Source organism: Tiliqua scincoides, chromosome 8, assembly GCF_035046505.1.
Source record: "Tiliqua scincoides isolate rTilSci1 chromosome 8, rTilSci1.hap2, whole genome shotgun sequence".
In the NCBI taxonomy this organism is placed as follows: domain Eukaryota; kingdom Metazoa; phylum Chordata; class Lepidosauria; order Squamata; family Scincidae; genus Tiliqua; species Tiliqua scincoides.
In genome coordinates this window covers 9,433,569-9,451,653 of record NC_089828.1, presented here as the reverse complement: position 1 = coordinate 9,451,653, position 18,085 = coordinate 9,433,569, and the positions used below count along the sequence as shown (strand labels likewise).

Below are 18,085 nucleotides of genomic sequence, written 5' to 3'. Positions count from 1 at the left end.
GGGCTCTGTTTGTGGCCCCCAGGAGACCTTCAGGTCTGGGCCCAGCAAAGCACACTCTCACTTGGCCCTGCGCTTTGCCCCGGGGGAGGGTTAAAGAGGCTCCCAGCCCCTAACTGCAAGGAAGGCAGCTGAGACAGTGAAGCGCCAAGAGGAGACACATGAAGAGGGGAGCCCCTGAGTGGCTGAGCATGGGCAGCAGGTGGTTCTCCCAGGGGCAGGGGGAGCCTCCTGCCAGCAGCTGTGCTTCTGGAGCTGCGCAAGAGCTGAGGCTCCTGCTCTTCTGAGTGGCTGCCCCACTCTGTTGGAGAGGTACTTTCTGTGCTGCAGCCACCCCCAGTGGCCTGCGGCATGCGGAGCTGCTGGCTTCTGCCTGAGTGGCAGGTGGAAAAATTGAGGCTGGGCAGCCCCAGTGTCCTTTTTGGGGGGAAAGAAGGTGCACGCTGGAGAGAGAGGCCATGCTGTTCCAAGCTCTCCCCCCTCTCCGGATGGGGAAGCTGCTGTTCTGCCCTTGCCCAGCCGTCCAAGTTGACCTGGCAGCGCTATGGGAAGGACTGCAGGGGGGCTGGCCAGACTTGGGCTGTGGCCTCAGTCGTGCCCAGGAACAGGCCTGGGGGCTCTGAGGAAGCAGGGGGGCCCTCCAACAGTTCCTGGCCCCTTAGTAGGGGCCTTGCACCCACCAGTTTTCAGAGCAGCCGGCTAGAGGAAGGTGGGTGAGAGCAGGGCCTGTACCCAGGCCCAGGACCCAAAGGAGGGGGCCCAGAAATTTCCTGGAATCTTACATTTCCCAATCTCGCCCTGCTTCACTGCCCACACCAGATGCTGAGGGCATTACAGTGGCCACATGGCAGCAACTACAGCCACAAGCCATGTGCACCAGGTGCTGGAAGCATTCATTCCTTAAGTCTGGGAGAAAAACTGACCTGCTCCAGTAGCTCTGTGGTTTTGGATCCGCTTCCCATGAGGGAGTGTAGAGGAGCTCAGAGACAGCTGTGGGGCTGCAGAAGTCAGCACTGGTGTTCGCAGGACACTTTCCATTCTAGTCTGAGGCTAAATCCACTGATTCTGATTTCCTGCAATGATTTTCTAGATTGGAAAGATTTCCGTATTGCTGTGTGTAGCTGTCAGTGCTGGGCGCCAGGCAGACGTGAGCTCTGCAGTGGGAAGACTGGTAGAGCTGGTCTCCAAGGTCTATTTCAGCTGTTGCCACTTCCTCCCTGCCTGTTTTGCCCACCCACTGCCGCCACCCCCACCTCTGAGAAGGGGTCCAAGAGAACCCCCTGATAAAACTCCTCCAGGAGGCCCTGGGCGAGGGCCTTCCTTGCAGGGGGCTGCAGATCGGCTGGGCAGGCAGAAGAGCCCCAGCCCGGGGGGGGGGGTCAGCGCGGCACAGCAGCCTCGCCTTGCGGGAGCAGAGCCTCCGCGGCCGGTGGTGGGACGCAGTCCGTGGCGGGGTTTCCAGGCGTCCCGCCTTACAAGAACCGTCCAAGCGCCTGGACAGGCGGGGGCGGGCTCCGCTCAGCCGGGCGGACGGAGGTGCGGCCGGGGGCGGGTTCACACGCACCGCCCACTCGGGCCGGGCTTCCCCCGCGAGGGCGGCAGGGGCTGTGCCGGGACCATGGGAGGCAGGGCCGGCTGGTTCCAGAGCGGGTTCCGCTTCGGGGCTGCGGAGCTGGAGCCGGAGCCTGAGCCAGAGCCGCTGCCCGTCGGCGCGTCGGGGCCGGTGGTCACGGTGAGGCCGAGCTGGAGCTTCGTCGCAACTGTAGCCGACGGCGGTAAGGAGCTAGGGCTGCGGGCGGGCAGGAGGGCTTCGCGTAGAAGAGAAGAGCGCGCCGGATCAGGCCCGAGAGCCATCGAGCCTTCCGTTTCCCGGAACGCGCCCCGGCCGCCCCGCGGGAGCCCAGAAACAGCGCCCCCTCCCGGCACGGCTCCCCGCCACACGCTGCTGCTGAGTCCGGAGGTCGCGCCAGCCTCTGGCGCCAGAGCCTAACCCTGGTCCTCCACGAAAGCTGTGCGAAACAGTGACCAGGAGTTCCGCAGGCGAGTGATCTGCGTGTGGCAAAGGACCCCTTCCAGGCCCCTAGCCAGGATTCTAGAGGTGGGGGACGATGACGTCAGGGATCTCTGCTGGTGGGCAAAATGAAGGGATAAGTCTGGAGAAACATCAAATACCTGAAACTCCCCCAAATTTCATGAAGAGAAAATAATGTGGGTTTGTTTTTGTTTTTTTGACAGATGCATTTATTGTCTGAAAAGCAACCTAACAATAATTTGCATAGAATAAATGCATCTCTGTGTGCATGTAAAATGCATTGCCTACATAGAAATAACATGCAACAGATCCTTTCATTTACACACCAGTGCAATACACAGGCCTGCAACCCTGCAAAAGTAAAACATATCACTGGGATGCAGGTAGTATTAATTTGTATTGAAAGCGCCTATTTAACACCTATATAGTACCTATCTAGGACCTTTATAGCGCCTATCTAACACCTAACACCTATCTAGTGCCTATTTAACACCTATATAGTGCCTATCTAGCACCTATCTCCTATCTAGTGCCTATATAACACCTATCTAGCACCTATATAGCGCCTGTCAAGCGCCTACATAACACCTATCTAGCGCCTATCTAGTGCCTATATAACGTTTATCTAGCACCTATATAGCACCTATCCAGCACCTAGTGCCTATCTAACACCTATATAGCGCCTATCTAGCACCTTTCTAATACCTATATAGTAGTAGTAGTAATAATAATAATAATACAGGTATTTCTATACCGCCTTTCTTGGTCCTCAGATTTCTCCTTAGACTTTATTCAAGGCGGTTTACATAGGCAGGGTTTACATACAAGGCGGTTTACATATAGCACCTAACATCTACATAATGCCTATCTAGCACCTATGCAGCACCTGTATAGCGCCTATCTAACACCTATGCAGCACCTATAGATCGCCTATCTAGCGCCTATCTAGCACCTATCTAACTCCTATCTAGTACCTATATAACACCTATCTTGCACCTATCTAGTGCCTATTTAGCACCTGTCTAGCGCCTATATAACATTTGTCTGGGGATATCACTGGGATGCAGGTAGTATTAACTTGTATTGAAAGCGCCTATTTAACACCTATATTGTACCTATCTAGGACCTTTATAGCTCCTATCTAACACCTAACACCTATCTAGTGCCTATATAACACCTATCTAGCACCTATATAGCGCCTGTCAAGCGCGTACATAACACCTATCTAGCGCCTATCTAGAGCCTATATAACGTTTATCTAGCACCTATATAGCACCTATCCAGCACCTAGTGCCTATCTAACACCTATATAGCGCCTATCTAGCACCTTTCTAATACCTATATAGTAGTAGTAGTAATAATAATACAGGTATTTCTATACCGCCTTTCTTAGATTTCTCCTTAGACTTTATTCAAGGTGGTTTACATAGGCAGGGTTTACATACAAGGCGGTTTACATATAGCACCTAACATCTACATAATGCCTATCTAGCACCTATGCAGCACCTGTATAGCGCCTATCTAACACCTATGCAGCACCTATAGATCGCCTATCTAGCACCTATCTAGTGCCTATCTATCTAGTGCCTATATAATACCTATCTAGCGCCTATCTAGCACCTATCTCCTATCTAGTACTTATATAACACCTATCTTGTACCTATCTAGTGCCTATTTAGCACCTGTCTAGCGCCTATATAACATTTGTCAATGACACATTGCTGATGCATTGATACATATTAAAATAAAATTTATTTACTTTACATGAAAGCGAGAGGAAAGATCTGCTAGTCAAATAGTCACGTCATTGGAACACTAGTTTTTTTTTGCAATATTCATTACTTTTAAAAAGCAAAGTAGAGAAGATTTGAGTTTATTGACTCTACCTGGTGGACCTGAATCCTCCCAGCTTTCTGAGAGTTGAATCTCCTTAAAACCAGGGGTGGATCCAGTGTCTGTTTGGGAGGGGCCATGAGCACTACCTTCAGAGCCCAGGTCAACCAGGCAGGTAGACCTGGGCTCCTGCTTGTGGCCACTCTGTGGCCATTTGCTGGGTGGGTAGACCTGGGCTCCCACCTGGACTTGGAGCCCAGGTTTACCTGCTGTGTAGACCTGGGCTCCTGCTTGAGCTTATAGCCTACATAAGAACAAAAGAAGAGCCCTGCTGAATCAGGCCAAAGGCCCATCTAGTCCAGCTTCCTGTATCTCACAGTGGCCCACCAAATACTTCAGGGAGCACAAAAGACAGCAAGATACAAACTGCATCCTGGTGTTCTCTCCTGCATCTGGCATTGAGGTAGCCTACTTCTAAAATCAGGAGCTTGCACATACCTATCATGACTTGTAACCGGTGATGGACTTTCCTCCAGAAATTTGTCCAATCCCCTCTTAAAGGCATCTAAGCAAGTTGCCATCATCACCACTTCCTGTGGCAAGGAGTTCCACAGACTAATTACACCCTGGGTAAATAAAAATTTTCTTTTGTCCATCCTAACTCTCTCAACACTCGATTTTGGTGGCTGTCCCCTGGTGCTGGTGTTATGTGAGAGGGAAAAGAGCATCTTTTTTGCAAGGGATGGCTAGAATTTTATAAGTCATGTTCCCCCTCAGGCCTCTGTGACTATTTGCTGGGTGGGTAGACCTGGGCTCCCACCTGGACTTGGAGTCCAGGTCTCCCTATATACCTACCTATTTGGGTAGACCTGGGCTCCTAACTGAGCTTAAAGCCTCTGTGGCTGTTTGCTGGGTGGGTAGACCTGGGCTCCCATTCCAGCCAATCTCCTTGGCACCCATCCAGTGGGTGTTACCCTGACACTTGATTTTGCTCTCCATCTTGGCAGGCGCCCTTCCCTGCTGGCAGGACAGTTGGGGGGGTATGCACCCATGGCCTCCCCCTAGTCCGCCCCTGCTTAGAACCTTTACCACACTTAAGTTCTTGGTTCTCTTTCGATCAAATACTTTTCATGTTTTCTCCCACCAGAAAAAGGGTCTCCCCAGCCCCATTAATTTTAAAAGTATATCTGAAAGGCAAGAACCTGCACCCATGATTTCTCCAAACAGAAACATTTCTCCCTGCCCCCCATAGCAGTACCATTATAGTAATTAGCATGTTCCACAGTAGAAGAAACAGCACCCTCCCTTTCCCCAGCCAGTACAAGTAGAAATCTCTCCCAACCTTCTTGTAGCTGCTCTTGACCAGCCCCATGTGCTCTGGATGGGGGCAGGGTGACCAGAGGTCATAACTTCCAAGGAGCCCCCCCAGGACCCTGTTCTACTCACTCTACACACATGTACTCTCTCTCTCCTCCCCAGTCCCTGCCAGAAGAAACCCCCCCCCCAGCTATGACCCTGACCCCTTCGGTCCACCCAGACCCTCCTGCCAGCCACTATCCCAGGAGGAAAACCTAGTCTGGGTCTGGTGCTGGCAGAGAGCAGCTCTGAGTATCTCTGCACACAAGGTCTCCCCCTCCCCCCACTTAACCATCTTTTAAACATCCTCGAATGACATTTTTCCTGCCAGGCAGACACATGTGACAGTTTTTGTCAGAATGCACCATATACCAGGTCTAACTAGTAAAACTGCTGCTGCTGCAGCCCCTCCCCAGCTCACCCTCTTCTTTCATCTGATTGAGAGCAGGCAGAACATCTGACCCTCCCCCATTGGTGGCCGGTCATAGGCCAATAAGTACAGCCTGAATTAGGCCAGACAAGTTGCTGGTCAACCTGCCAGCAACCCTGGGAGAGTGCCCTGCTCTACTCCCCACAGTGGACCCTGCCTGCCGGCACATGGAGCGTAGCATAGGGAGCTCTCCGTCCAGTCCCGATCACAGGCACACAGTCCAGGGCTGGTCGTGGGGGTTAGGTGTGGGTTTCGTCTAGGAGGGCCACTGTACAGCCTCAGCTGGCCTGCCACCTGCAGCACAGCTGGCGGACTTCAGCACCAGAGGCGGCTCATTTGTGCAGCCCACTTTATGCAAGGCTGCCCCAGCTGCCAGGCAGCAGTGTGTCCAGCGGGTCCCTTGTATCCCGTCAGGGTGCTGGGGTGGACCCTTGCTGAGGCCCTACTGCTACCCTTGGGCTACCCGCCACACAAGGCTTCTTTGGGCGCTTCACGCAGGGCTCGCGAAATGTGCTTTCTGTCTCTTTGTACAGTGGTTGCTTTTAAGGGAGGTGGAGGATCATATGTTGCTTTTATTTTGTGCAGTACTTGGGAGCTGGTATTGATGCCTCAGTTTACCTGTTCTCCCCCCCACCTCATTTTGTTTTCTGCACCAGTGACGCTGCAGGGTGCGGTGCAGGGTGCACTGCCGCTAGACTGCCTCGACGTGTTGCTCTCAGAGACACACTTGCTCGTGCGACGCAGTGAGGCGGTGCTGGAGGCCTGGGAGGTTGGCTCAGCCCCAGGCCTGGATGGAAAGCCGGTTTGGCAGCAGGAGCTCCCCAGGGATGAAGCAGATACAGGTGGGGAGATGAACACTCTTGGGAATTGGGGGGGCTGCCTGGGAAAGTGAGAAGAACACTTCTGACCCCCTCTCCCCGCCTTTTCTCTTCTGCCACCAGCTCTTCCCCTGGTGCCTGGGGGATATGTGTTCCCCTGGCCCCCTTTCTTTGCCCCCCTGCCTGCAAGCCTGCGGGTGCAGAAGTTGGCCCTGGGACACGAACACGCAGTGCTGCTGGATGCATGGGGGGCTCTTTTCACCTGGGGCAGCAGCAGGTGAGTCTGACTCCCTCTCCCTGGCAGGTCCTGCTCCGGGGCTCTGCTTCTGCTGTGGGATGGTGGAGTGAGCCAGCACTTCTTGTTCCCCTTTCTCAGACATGGGCAGCTGGGCCATGGAGATCTGGAGAGCCTCGTGGAACCCCAGAGGGTGGAGGCCTTGCATGGCCTGCCAATGGGGGAGGTGGCAGCCGGGGGCTGGCATTCCGCTTGCATCAGTGGTAAGTTGTTACCTGAGAGAGGCACTCTGACTTCTAGGAAAGTGGTCCCTTCTACAGGCAGAGCAGAGCATTTACATTTCCTAGCATTTTTAGGGACGGCCAGTGGGGGAGGGGGCTGTTTTGGGCCCCAGCAGCATCTCCAGGTGGACTGGAAAAGGCCTACGGCCTGATTCCCTGTGGAGCCTCTATCAGCCAGCCCTGAGAGTCCTGAGCAAGATGGACCTGGGTTTTGTTGTGGCCAAACTTTACCACATTTGCAGATTTTCTGCCTGATGCTGTTGCCAGAACCTCTTCAGGCTCACCCCCAAGCTGGCCCCACTTACTTCTTCACACACAACTGCAAGACAGGAGAGACACTTGCACTCGCAGTAACTGCAGCAGAGATGCTGTGGCACTGCCCCTCCTTGTTCGTGGCTAGACTTGGCCACCAAATGCATGTGACAGGCAGCAGACTACAGCAGACAGGCTGTCTTGGGGTCTCTGCCTTCTTGGGGTCATTGAAAAAGGGATTGAGAGTACAGTAGCCATTGTACAAATGATGACTGGGCTGGGGCACCTCCCTTTCGAGGAAAGGCTACAGTGTTTTGGCATCTTCGGTCTAGAAAAAAGGTGCCTGGGGTGGGGGACACGATTGAGACATACTAAATTATGCAGTGCATGGATAGAGGGATGTTCTTTTCCCTCTCACACAAGAATTGGGACAGCCACTAAAATTGAATGTTAGGAGTTAGAACAAAGAAAATATTTCTTGACCCAGCATGTAATTAATCTGTGGACCTCCTTGCCACAGGATGTGGTGATAGTAGTTGGCCTAGATGCTTTTAAAAGGGGCTTGCACAGATTTCTGGAGGAAAAGTCCATCACAGACTACAAGCCACGATGGGCACGTGCAAGGGAGTTGTCTTGTGTGTTCCCCAAGACTTCCAGGAAGCTGGCTTAGAAGGGCCTTTAGCCTGATCTAGCCAGGCTTTTCTTATGCTTATGTTCTTATGCCAGAGACAGGTGACCTGTATGTCTGGGGCTGGAATGAAGCAGGACAGTTGGCCTTGCCTGCCAAAGGAGGGGCACAGAGCAGTGCAGCCATCACAGCAGCACCTGGTGGAGGTGAGGCTGCAGGGTGTGGGTGCCCACATGGGTGGCCTTTGCTGAGCCACAGTGAGCAGTGCTGTTCCCTACCACTTTGTGAATTGCTAGTCTGTCCTTAGGAACTTCAGAGCAGGAGGCAGCAGGGACCGTCGTTTTGATCCAGGCCTTCCCTGCTCTGCTGGATCTACCACATGAGGCAGAAGTCAGCAAGGTCAGCTGTGGATCACGCCACACCGCTGCTGTGACACGTAAGGAGCCTCTGTGGGTCAGCAGGGGCCCCGTTTTCAGGCTGACACCTTTCTTGCCTGGCCCTGTTGCAATAATGTTACCACCCGCAGGCCCCTGGCAGCACCATCCATTGGGCCCCAAGCCCAGTGGTCCTGGACAGCACCAAACCTCCCATATCCTCTACTGGAAATCAGTCAGGCACTGCTACTTTTCACCTAGAACACCAAAGAGCTCCTGGACAGCCCTCTTCTCTTCCCCACCCCTTGAACCTGGCCGGCCTGCTGGCTAAGTTGTGAAGCAACTTGGTGGTTTAGTCATTGTTCTTAGGCTAGAATTGGGGAGAGGTTGCCAGAGCTATGAGAGGTGCAGCCCACACTGGCACCTGTGCCACACATCACTCTTCTCTTTCAGGAGCTGGTGATCTCTACACCTGGGGCTGGGGTAAGTAAGGGAGGTGGCTAGCTGCTCTTTTGGGTGGGTGGGCTTTCTCCCAGGCCACCAGGCAACGAACAGCAGTTATTACTCTTCCTAGGCAAATATGGCCAGCTGGGACATGCAGACACAGCGAGCTCCGATCAGCCAAAGAAGGTCCATTACTTCATGGAGAGGGGCCTTTGTGTGGTGGACGTGGTGTGTGGGCCATGGACCACCTACACCTGTGCAATTCAAAACCCTCCAGCAGGGGGAAGCAGCAGCCTAAGGCCAGAACATTCTTGCCCCATGCCTGAGAGCCCACCCAGAGGACCACAGGGCAGCCTAGGCCACAGTCAAGCCTCAGGGGCTCCCCTTGCGCCAGCCTCAAATGGACATTGCCAGTGGAACACTCTGCCCTGAAAAGACACCAGACATAGAACACAGTAAAGACCAGACAGACGCCTCTCTTTTAATTGATTAATAAAGCTTCAGGCTGCCATCTTCTTTCATTTGCTGCAGGCAGCAGCTGGTCTACCCTCCTGGAGCTGCAGTGCACGGAGTGCAGCAAGAAGGGGCAATGGAAGGCGAAAACAGCCCTCCTCCAAACAATACAACGCAGCACCCACTTGTCTTTAAAAACAGCCCAGCAGGTACTCAACAAGAAGTGTCCACCACAGCATGGCATACAAATAAATTATAACAAGAGATTGTAGTGAAAACAAGGTGCAAATCTAGCTGTGACAATAAGGTCCAGAGGGGAGGAGGCCCAGTGCCAGCTGTGCAAGTTCAGACTGACCTTGCTGGCAGGAAAGAGAACAGGCTGCTCTTCCTATTCTGCCCTCCCCCCAGGCCAAAAAAAAACCCCCCAAAACAATTGCAGGCCTGAGCACAGGAAAAGGCTGTGTCTAGGCCCTGCAGGGAGGCCCTTTCCATCTCTACTGGCAGCAGCTGCAGCAGAGTTGCTGGGTCACCCCTCCTGCAGCTGCTCAGCAGTGGAAGGGGGGGCTCAGCAGATGCTGGGGGGCACTACCCCTCAGCTAGACAGCAGATTGTGGTGAAGAGTTACCTGTCTTGGGGATCCTCCTCCATCTTTATTGGTGCTTAAAATTTTTTAAAATTTTCAGAAGTTGTTGCAGTAAAAAACCAAGACCTGCCAGGGGCCCTGGCTCCCTTGCTGCCACTGCAGGTGCCAGGTGGGCAGCAGGCCTGAGGGAGAAGGTAGCATTTCTTAGCAGCTGCACAGGGTCATCCCTTCAGGGCTCCATTGGGGCCAGCTGTGTGGAGTTGAGGTGGGATCTGCACTCAGATTTGGAAGCCTTTGAAAGTGCGTGCTGTGGAGAAAAAGGAGAGAACACATACAATGCTTCCAGCCCTGGACCCAGAGAACCACCACCATGCACCCCTTGTGTGTACAGGGAGGGGACACACTTAGGCCAGCAGAAAATGGGAAGAGGTACAAGACCTGAGCACAGCTGCTTTCCATTGGAAAACCATGGCAGCTGGTGGGGTCAGGACCCACAACTGCATGCATATTTGCCCACAAAGGCAGTGGGTATGGGGGCCCCCCAAGGCCAGAAAACATCCACAAACATAGGAAAAGCTGGGGACAGCTACACCTGTGGGTGCTGTGCTAAAAGGGGCCAAGATCACAGCCAATGGCAGGTCCTGGCAGAGCACAACCAACTCAACAGGAAAGAGGGGAGTGCGAGAGCCATCAAAGGATGCTGCTGTACCTGCCCAGAGGAAGCGGGCTGTCTGCCAGGGGCCCAGGAAGCAGCCAGGCTCTGCAGTGGATGGGGCCTACCCCACCAGAGCCCTGCCCTGCCCTGGCCAACCTGGCCTCAGACCTGCTGGGGGGAGGGGAAGATGGGAGAGGTTTGCAGCCACTCCTGCAGCATGCATGTCCACCAAGAGGAAGGGCTTATGGATGCTGGCCAGAGGAGGAGAGGCATTGAGGAGAAGAGAGCAAATTACCGCAAACTCAGAATATGTGCTGGCAACAGAATTTATGCTGCAGGTGCGCTGGGTGGGGACTGTGGGGGTGCACCCACCGCTCAGAGCTGTTCCGTTGAGCTGGGTCAGGTTCTCCTTGTTGTGCTCCAGGCGCCCTTGGCGAGGAGGCTTCGGCACTGCACGGCTGGGGGTCCGGGCAGGCTGCAGAGGAGCAAGTAGAGCTGGTGGCTACAGCTATGACAAGTACCCCAAGGGGAGCCCTGGGTGGGGAGATCTGGCCTGGCCCTGGAATTGCACCAGAACACTGACAGCCACAAAGGCTGCCTTCGAGCCTTTTGCCGCATGGGGAGGGGATGATTTTAGGTCTTCCTTGCTCCTTCTCTCACAATTAAAATTTAGTCATCTGACAAGAGTGGCAGCAGAAGAGATGACAAAAGTCCTTTGCAGTTTTAAAACAATCTCTGGGTAACTACTTGCATTTTCTTGTTCTCACTTGTGACCTGCGTCAAGGTCTACTGCATTTATACCATTTTGCAGCCGCCAGCAGTTGTGGTGCTGGCGAGGCCAGTGGCTGGGGAGCTCCATCAATGCCACGCAGAGCCTGCCTGGCCAGAACCCAGCAGTCTTCTCACCTTGCCTGCAGAACGCGGGGGGTGGGATGCTGGCGAGTGGAACACAGAGCCCCCCAGGACAGAACGAATGGTGCTGTTGGGAGTGGAAGTTGTGACATTGACCTGTGTGAAAGGGGGCCAAGGGTTACTACAGCTAAATGAGCTCTGCCAATATCCCCCACACACTCCCCTCCACAACAGGCTTGCTGCCTCCCCCCCCACCGCAGCCCTGCCAGTTCATTTCAGGACGGTGTATGGCAAGTGCATCTGACCAAGTCAGACAGTACAGCTGGGGGAGCACAGGCAGGATTTGCAAAAGCACAGAGCGCCCTGATGCTGCCAGTCATCCCTTTCCTCAACTCTAAGGACTCAAAGCCCTCCTGAGTTTTCAGCCTTTTTTCAAAAACCACCTGTGATCAACTCTGAACTCAGAGGAGGAAAGCATACTTGGCTTGCTCTGCAGGAAAACATACAGGGGCATGGAAAACCACATATCCAAACAAGCTGGTGCCGCCTGGAACTGCAGGTGCCTTCCTGGCGACCACAGCACACTGCCCCTGAAATGTAGGGACAGCCTGGCTTTCTGCAAGGGCCTGGAAGGGTCGGGGAATGCTCCAAAGCCCCCCCCCCCAGCCAGCATTCAGCACCTACCTTCTTCACGCGGCCAGGAGTGGTGATGCCCAAGACCCGCCTCTTGCTGGGGGTGCTACCATACATCATCTCCTCCTCGGTCTGGCGAGACTTCTTGAGTTGCTGGAAGGGGAATGGAGAGGTTCCAAGGGTTGCTTGGGGAGGCCCAGCAGGAGGGGCTGCCCAGGGCCAAAGCACCGATGGAATGCGATGGGAGGTGCTTGCACTTGGCCAAGCACAGGCCCTTTCCCAGCCTACACACTTCCGGGGGGGGAGCACACTGCAGGATGTGAAGTGGAACCCTGTGGAAAGTTTTAATCCAAGGACTTGCTCCAATTCAGAGTTTGGGGGCTGGCACAGAAAAGGGCACTGCAGTCTTAATTTTATTCCAAATGAAATGAGTTGCAGCCTTTGCATAAATTTGCTAACAGATGACCTAACACAAGAACCTACAATTTTTTTTTAAGAGTGTTGGATTAAAACATTTAAATGGGTAGCAGTACCATTCATCAAGGGGACGAGGTCCCTGCCATGTGGCTGCCTGGGCCAGCCTCTAGAGGCACAGCCCCCCCCCCACACACAGAAGAGGCAGCTCCACTGCCAAGGCGCTGCCCCATGTTACCACTGAGCGGCAGGGATCTGAGCCCCACTCCTGCCAGAGGCTGGCACTGAGCAACCTGGGGTTTGAGTCCCAACCTGGGGCTCAGCACACTGCTCAAGACAGGAAGAGGAGACGGGTGCAGGCCCATTGCAAGAGACAGCAACACCAGGGAAGGAAGCTGCTCGCAGGCATCTCCGCAGGAAACATGCCCCCTCCCCACTCACCCGCTCCTGCTTCTCCCGCTCCTTCTCCAGGTGGTAGAGGTGCCACTGCTCAGCCACGTATGCCACAAAGGGCTGCCCATTCACCCGGAAGTCCTGAACGTGCTTCTCCTCCCACCGCTTGACTTGACTCTTTAACTCCTCTTCCAGCTGCAACAGAGGAGGATGCACTTCAACCAAGCTCTCATCTCTCTGCCCATGCACAGAGGCTCTGCAGAGTCATAGGCGTGAGGCAGCCAGAACAGCCAGCCTGGCCTCTGCCTTCTGCTCCACTGCACCTAAGAGCCACGGACCTTTTGCAGCGTCTTCTGGACTTTTGCTCGCAGCTTTTCCTCTTTCAAGAGGTTGCCCCCTCGGTTGGTAAAGCGACTCGGATCTGTAGCCTTTCTCTGAAAAAGCAGGAGGAAGAGGATGGGTATCAGGGGATGGCCAGTCCAGAAGCTGCAAACAGCTCTCCTGGGGTAAAACTGCCTGCCTGGCATCTCTAGGCAAGGTGGTGGGCCTTGTCCATAAGTGGGCCACGGGGGTGGGCAATGGTGGAGGGGGTCTTTGTCTGCATGCCCTCAGTTGTGCACCTCATGGTTGGGGCAGCCAGTGGGCTACTGTGGGAAATGGTGCTAGAGTAGCAGGGATCCCTTAGGCCCGATCCAGCAGGGTTTCTTTTCTACTCTCAGTTGCAAATGCTTCCATCCCAGGGTGGGCTTCAACACTGCGGCCAGACCACGTGTCCTGTGCGGCTCATGGCTACCTCCAGCTCCTGGAAGAGGTGCCAGTTCTCCTCCCATTTGTGGACTGCTTCAAACAGCTCCTGGTGTGCTTTGTAGTAGCGTTTTATCTGTGCCAATTCATCGTCATGTTGCTGCAACAGCTGCTCAGTGAAGACCTCTGGAAAGAAAAACACAGTCAGGCAAGAGAGAGGCCACCACAGACAGGCAGCAGTGCAAGACCCTCACTCACTCACCTGCATAGTAAGGGCCGAAGGCCTGCCTCTGCTCCATGCTGTAGAAGCAGCGATCCCAGTAGTCCGCCAGCTCCGCCCGGACACCCTCCAACACGTTCCGGAGATTCTGCAGCTTCAGTTTCTCCAGGCGATCCACTTCCAGCTGCAACTAAAGAGACACAGGTGGGAGGGGGGCGGAAGGACAGGACTAGGGGTTAGCTCCTCTTTGCAGCCCTCGAGCCCTTCCACCCCCCACATCCTCTGTGTGAGAATATAGGAACAGCTTTGCAGTTTAAGCAGGCAGAGCTGCACACTCTCTCTTCAGAGCACTGGGGGGAGCTATCTCATGCCTGCCCATCCCACTGTTGGGCAGAGCCCTCCCATGGTTGTCTGGTGGGGCCTCTGGATGTTTAGCAGTGAGATAACATGGCATTGCCTAACTCCCAGCTGCCTGGTGCACAGTTGCGCACCTCAGGGAGAAAGAATGCTTACAGTAGTCATGGTCGCTGTTCTGGATCCCACCATGTATGGAGCAAAGACTTCTCTTTCCTCGAGAGGCACCTGCAACCGGTCCCAGAGTGTCTGGATTCTGGTGCGCAGTTCCTCACACGCGGCTTCATTCTGCGCTCTCCTGCTCTCCAGCTAAGGCACACAAAGGCCAGTCTTAGCCAAACAGAGTGCAGGAGGGGAAGAGGGGATGGTCCCTGGGACGCCAACCACCCCACCTGCTGCTGCAGGTTCTTCAGAGCAGCAAGATTCTCCTTAGAGAGGCAGAAGGCGTCCTCGTCCTCGCACACCACATCACGCTCAAAGCTGGTGTCCGGTGTATGCTCCAGTTCTCCCATGCAGAGAATGATCTGCTCCTTGGTGCTGAGAAATTCTGCTCGGCGGTGCTCCTGGAAGCCAAGGCAGAACACTTTAGCGGCTGGGTCCAGATCCCCCCATGCCCTCCACCCACTAGGCTTGGCCAACACTGACCTTTTCAGCCTCCAGGGCTGCCAAGTGGCACCGAAAGCGGTCAAGCTCCTCCAAGCTGGGCACACTGCTGACACTGCCACAGTAGGGGGCCGTGCAGAGCAGGTCGCACAAGTCCTGCTCCCGCTCTTGCAGGGCCCGCAATTCCTGCTTCCGCTCCCGCTTCTGCTTCAGCAGTACCTCCACTCGGGTGCGCAGGTCCTTCTCCAGCTGCAAGATAGTGCTCTCCTCGTCCTCCTGCACGGAGAACAGGAAGCCCTGAGCTCCATGGGGCTCGGCCATGAGGCAGTGCCTGGCCTGCTGCTCCCATTCCTGCAAGGACCACCCCTGCGGGCCTCACCTCAAAGGGAGGCAGCTGCAGTTCCCCACAGAGAGAGGCCAGCTCCTTGCGACACGTGGCGATGCTCCTCAAGAGACGCTCCTTCAGACTCTCCTCCTCTGCAATCATCATGTCTAGCAGACCCTGCAGCAAATGGCAGTGTTGGCCTCAAAAGAACAGGCTGTCCCCAGGGAGCTGGAAGCAGGCAAGGGAACAGTGGCCAGGCTATGAGGCAGGCCCCCCAGCAAATAGCGAGGCTTCGACTGCTACATCCACCTTTTCTCAGCAGGGCTCATTGATGAGAAAGAGACAACTAGCAACACAAGCAGACCCATGAAGCAGTCCAGCTTTAAGGGTCCCAACAGAGCAGCTGGCTGCAGATCAACCCTGCTTGAGCTTAGGCCATTTGCTCTAAGGCCCCTGGGACGTGGCAGCAGCGGGATAAGCCGAGCTTTGGGATGGGCAAAGAGGCAGAGAGCGCTGTTGCTCCAAAGGTCCTTCCTATGTCCTGTTCCTGCTGCTGCCAGGACTCTTCCAAAAAGCACTGGCTGTTTCTGAGTCATCCCTGGGGATTCCCACCCCCTTGGCACAGCTCTCAATGGGCAGACTAGGAGCACCACAGCATAGTTCTGTGGCTTAGAGGAACATGGAAGGTGCCCAAGCACCAGTCATTCATGTGCAAGCGCTTTTCCAAGGATTCTGGAGGGAGGCTCTGCCTCAGCTGCCACCCTACCCATTACATGTCCCTGCAAAGACAGGCTGAGCCAGTCACTCCCTCTCCCCACCACAGGGTTGTTATGAGGACAACAACAAAGGGAACTATGTGGGGGGGGGGAGAGCAGGTAAGTGGGACCAGCTGCTGTTCAGGGATGTGTGGTGGGTGGGGAGGCAGAGCCTCCCCAGGCCCTTTGAAAAGCTCGCCACCATGGGAGGTGCTTAAGCACACTCAGTCCAGCACAGAGCACCTCCCACGGCAGCGACGCTTTTCGAAGGGCTCTGGCCGGGAGGCTCTGCTTCGCCTGCCGCCCCACGCCCCTACTCCCCAAGGCCCGACCCTGCCCATTTCTCTGCCTCGCCTCCCAGGGCGGCGGCGCTTCCCGAAGGACTCCGGGGAGGCTCTGCCTCACCTGCCGGCGCGTCGCTGCAGCGGTGGCGTAACTGGCGGAGGGCGGGCAAGCGGCCCCCCTTCGGAACCATTCTCGGCGGGGGGCAAAACGGAGCCGTACGGCTGGGAATGGCTCCGAGAGGAGGGGCCGCCTGCCCGCCCCGCCGAGCCTCCGCACCGGACCGGTTGCTCCGCCTCCGCCCTCTCCAGCCGCGCCACCGCCCTGCAGCCTCCGTGGGCGGCGCCCTCCCTCGCAGAGCTGCCGCGGGGGGACTGCGCGCGTCCCGGGCGGCCCGGCCAGAGCGGGAGGTCCTCCACCCCAGCCCCACCTGCACATGCTTCCGCACGACCTCGGTGCGCTGCAGCCGCTGGTCCTCGGGGATGCCGATCTCCTCCCAGATGTCGCGCAGCTGCCCCAGCGCCCGGTTCAGGCAGGCCACCGACTCGTGGGCGAGCGCCTCGCTGCGGGGAGAGGAGGGAAGAGGGGAGGGCAGCGGAGGGTGCGAGGCGCCCAGCGGCAGCACCGCGGCCGCCACCGCCCGGCCCAGCCTAGCCCCGACACGCGTCAGCCCGTGCACACACGCGCCCGCCAACCCACCTCTTCCTCATGGCGCCTCCCGCTCCGCAGCGCCCGTCCCCGGCTGGGCTCCTGAGCTCCGCAGCCGTTCCCTGGCCGGCGCCGCGGATTCAAACTCGCTCCGGAGCAGCCTGATTGGTTGCCCCCCTGCGGGCCGCGGCTCAAGCCCCGCCCACAACCGCCGCCCCGCCCCCTCCCTCCTGGCCAATGGGCGCGCAGCTTCTCTCCCGGGAAGTCGCCTCTGTGCTGCTGCGCACGTCTCGGCCGCGGGTGGCGCTGCGGAGCTGCAGGCGAGACGCGCGAGCTTGCAGGGCATTTGGAACCAGGGACTACGGCGGCCTCCCCCAGTCCTTCAAAGAGCAGAGGCAGAGAAGGTCGGCAGGGATGTGGGAGTCCTTCCAAGAGCGCCACACGACAGGCGAGGCAGAGCCTCCGCAGTGGCGTCACCCCATGCAGTGGGCGGGGCAACACCCCTGGTGGGCGTGGTGATGTGCCATCGCCCCGCCCCAATGGTTTTTTGGCTGTACCTTTTGATAGGACACAGATATTTCAATGTGGTTTGTCTCATTGCATTCTGCATTGATTGATATGCAACATGATGGTCTTATTCCTCCAAACTAATTTTAGTGATTTTGAAAACTTGTGGAGTTTCTCTCTCTCTCTCTCTCTCACACACAAACGTCGACTTACTAACACCTCATTGCAGCAGTTCTCCTACTTTTAGCACTGGGACCCACTTCTTAGAATGACTGTCTAGGACGCATTGGAAGTGATGTCATGGCCAGAAGTGACATCATCAAGCAAATTAAAATAAATAAGTATAAATAATTCAATTAAAATAAAAGAAATTAAATAAGGGGGAGGCAGTCCTGTCCCACCAAGTGAATCTACTCTGAAGTAAGTCTTAATGTGGTCAATGCCTCCCTCCAGCACTCCCTTGCGGTAGCTCGTAAAGGCGCGACTTTAGTACGTCACCCCCCCAAGGCGCATCACCCGGTGAGGCCCACACCCCTAGCGATGCCACTGCCCTCCCCACGCCCTCTGCTGCTGCGCTCTGCACATGGGCTGAGTGTTTCTGAGCACCTTGTCAAAGGGTGTTGGTGGGGAGGCTCTGCCTCAACTGCCTCCCCACCCACCCCCACATCCCTGTCTGGAACAGTCACTCACACGGCTGCCATTCCAGCGCTCAAGGCTGCTTGCGATGCAGTTTCATCCAGACAAAACGTATAATGAAATGCAAGTCAAACATCTGGAACTGAAAGATCCCTGCAAAAGCAGCACAGCAAAGGGTCCGAACTCCAGTAGCTCACAGGAGGCAGGCGAAAAAAGCAGCACACCTCAAGCCAAAACACTCCGGCAGCAAACATGGACACAATAAAAGTAGCAGGCTGGGTAAAACCAACTGCAAATATCCCACCCCCAAAAGCTAACGAACAGGCCCAGTTCTGTCCAACTTGCCAG

The 18,085-nt window shown here is 55.7% G+C and overlaps 2 protein-coding genes across 6 annotated transcripts; one reads left to right on the top strand and one right to left on the bottom strand.

Moving 5' to 3' along the window:
• The first annotated feature begins 1,580 nt into the window (after positions 1 to 1,580).
• On the top strand, positions 1,581 to 9,205 carry RCCD1 (RCC1 domain containing 1). 3 transcript variants are annotated; one of them, XM_066636089.1, is made up of 8 exons: positions 1,581 to 1,772; positions 6,305 to 6,490; positions 6,590 to 6,743; positions 6,843 to 6,964; positions 7,961 to 8,068; positions 8,170 to 8,298; positions 8,690 to 8,719; positions 8,811 to 9,205. In XM_066636089.1, the coding sequence occupies exons 1-8, from the start codon at positions 1,616 to 1,618 to the stop codon at positions 9,110 to 9,112; spliced, it is 1,188 nt and encodes a 395-aa protein (XP_066492186.1). In that variant the 5' UTR covers positions 1,581 to 1,615; the 3' UTR covers positions 9,113 to 9,205. The 3 variants fall into 3 exon arrangements, with proteins under 3 accessions (XP_066492186.1, XP_066492187.1, XP_066492188.1); XM_066636090.1 differs by lacking the exon at positions 7,961 to 8,068; XM_066636091.1 differs by lacking the exons at positions 7,961 to 8,068; positions 8,170 to 8,298.
• PRC1 (protein regulator of cytokinesis 1) lies at positions 9,158 to 16,704 on the bottom strand. 3 transcript variants are annotated; one of them, XM_066636085.1, is made up of 14 exons: positions 16,646 to 16,704; positions 16,377 to 16,509; positions 14,964 to 15,086; positions 14,627 to 14,860; positions 14,374 to 14,544; positions 14,141 to 14,290; positions 13,670 to 13,817; positions 13,457 to 13,593; positions 13,002 to 13,097; positions 12,712 to 12,858; positions 11,908 to 12,009; positions 11,278 to 11,379; positions 10,667 to 10,846; positions 9,158 to 10,023 (listed from the first exon to the last, which is right to left on the bottom strand). In XM_066636085.1, the coding sequence occupies exons 1-14, from the start codon at positions 16,654 to 16,656 to the stop codon at positions 9,946 to 9,948; spliced, it is 1,812 nt and encodes a 603-aa protein (XP_066492182.1). In that variant the 5' UTR covers positions 16,657 to 16,704; the 3' UTR covers positions 9,158 to 9,945. The 3 variants fall into 3 exon arrangements, with proteins under 3 accessions (XP_066492182.1, XP_066492183.1, XP_066492185.1); XM_066636086.1 differs by having other exon boundaries at positions 10,744 to 10,846; XM_066636088.1 differs by lacking the exon at positions 10,667 to 10,846.
• Between the last annotated feature and the right edge of the window lie 1,381 nt (positions 16,705 to 18,085).

What these genes read in the sequence shown, in the direction of transcription:
- RCCD1 (XM_066636089.1), top strand. Translation starts at nt 1,616, where the DNA reads ATGGGAGGCAGGGCCGGCTGGTTCCAGAGCGGGTTCCGCTTCGGGGCT. An exon ending in GCATTCCGCTTGCATCAGTG is followed by an intron (nt 6,965 to 7,960) that starts GTAAGTTGTTAC and finishes TTCTTATGCCAG; the next exon opens with AGACAGGTGACCTGTATGTC. An exon ending in CCACACCGCTGCTGTGACAC is followed by an intron (nt 8,299 to 8,689) that starts GTAAGGAGCCTC and finishes CTTCTCTTTCAG; the next exon opens with GAGCTGGTGATCTCTACACC.
- PRC1 (XM_066636085.1), bottom strand. An exon ending in CAGCCCTGGAGGCTGAAAAG is followed by an intron (nt 14,545 to 14,626) that starts GTCAGTGTTGGC and finishes CTTGGCTTCCAG; the next exon opens with GAGCACCGCCGAGCAGAATT. An exon ending in GCACATATTCTGAGTTTGCG is followed by an intron (nt 10,024 to 10,666) that starts GTAATTTGCTCT and finishes TTTTCTCCACAG; the next exon opens with CACGCACTTTCAAAGGCTTC.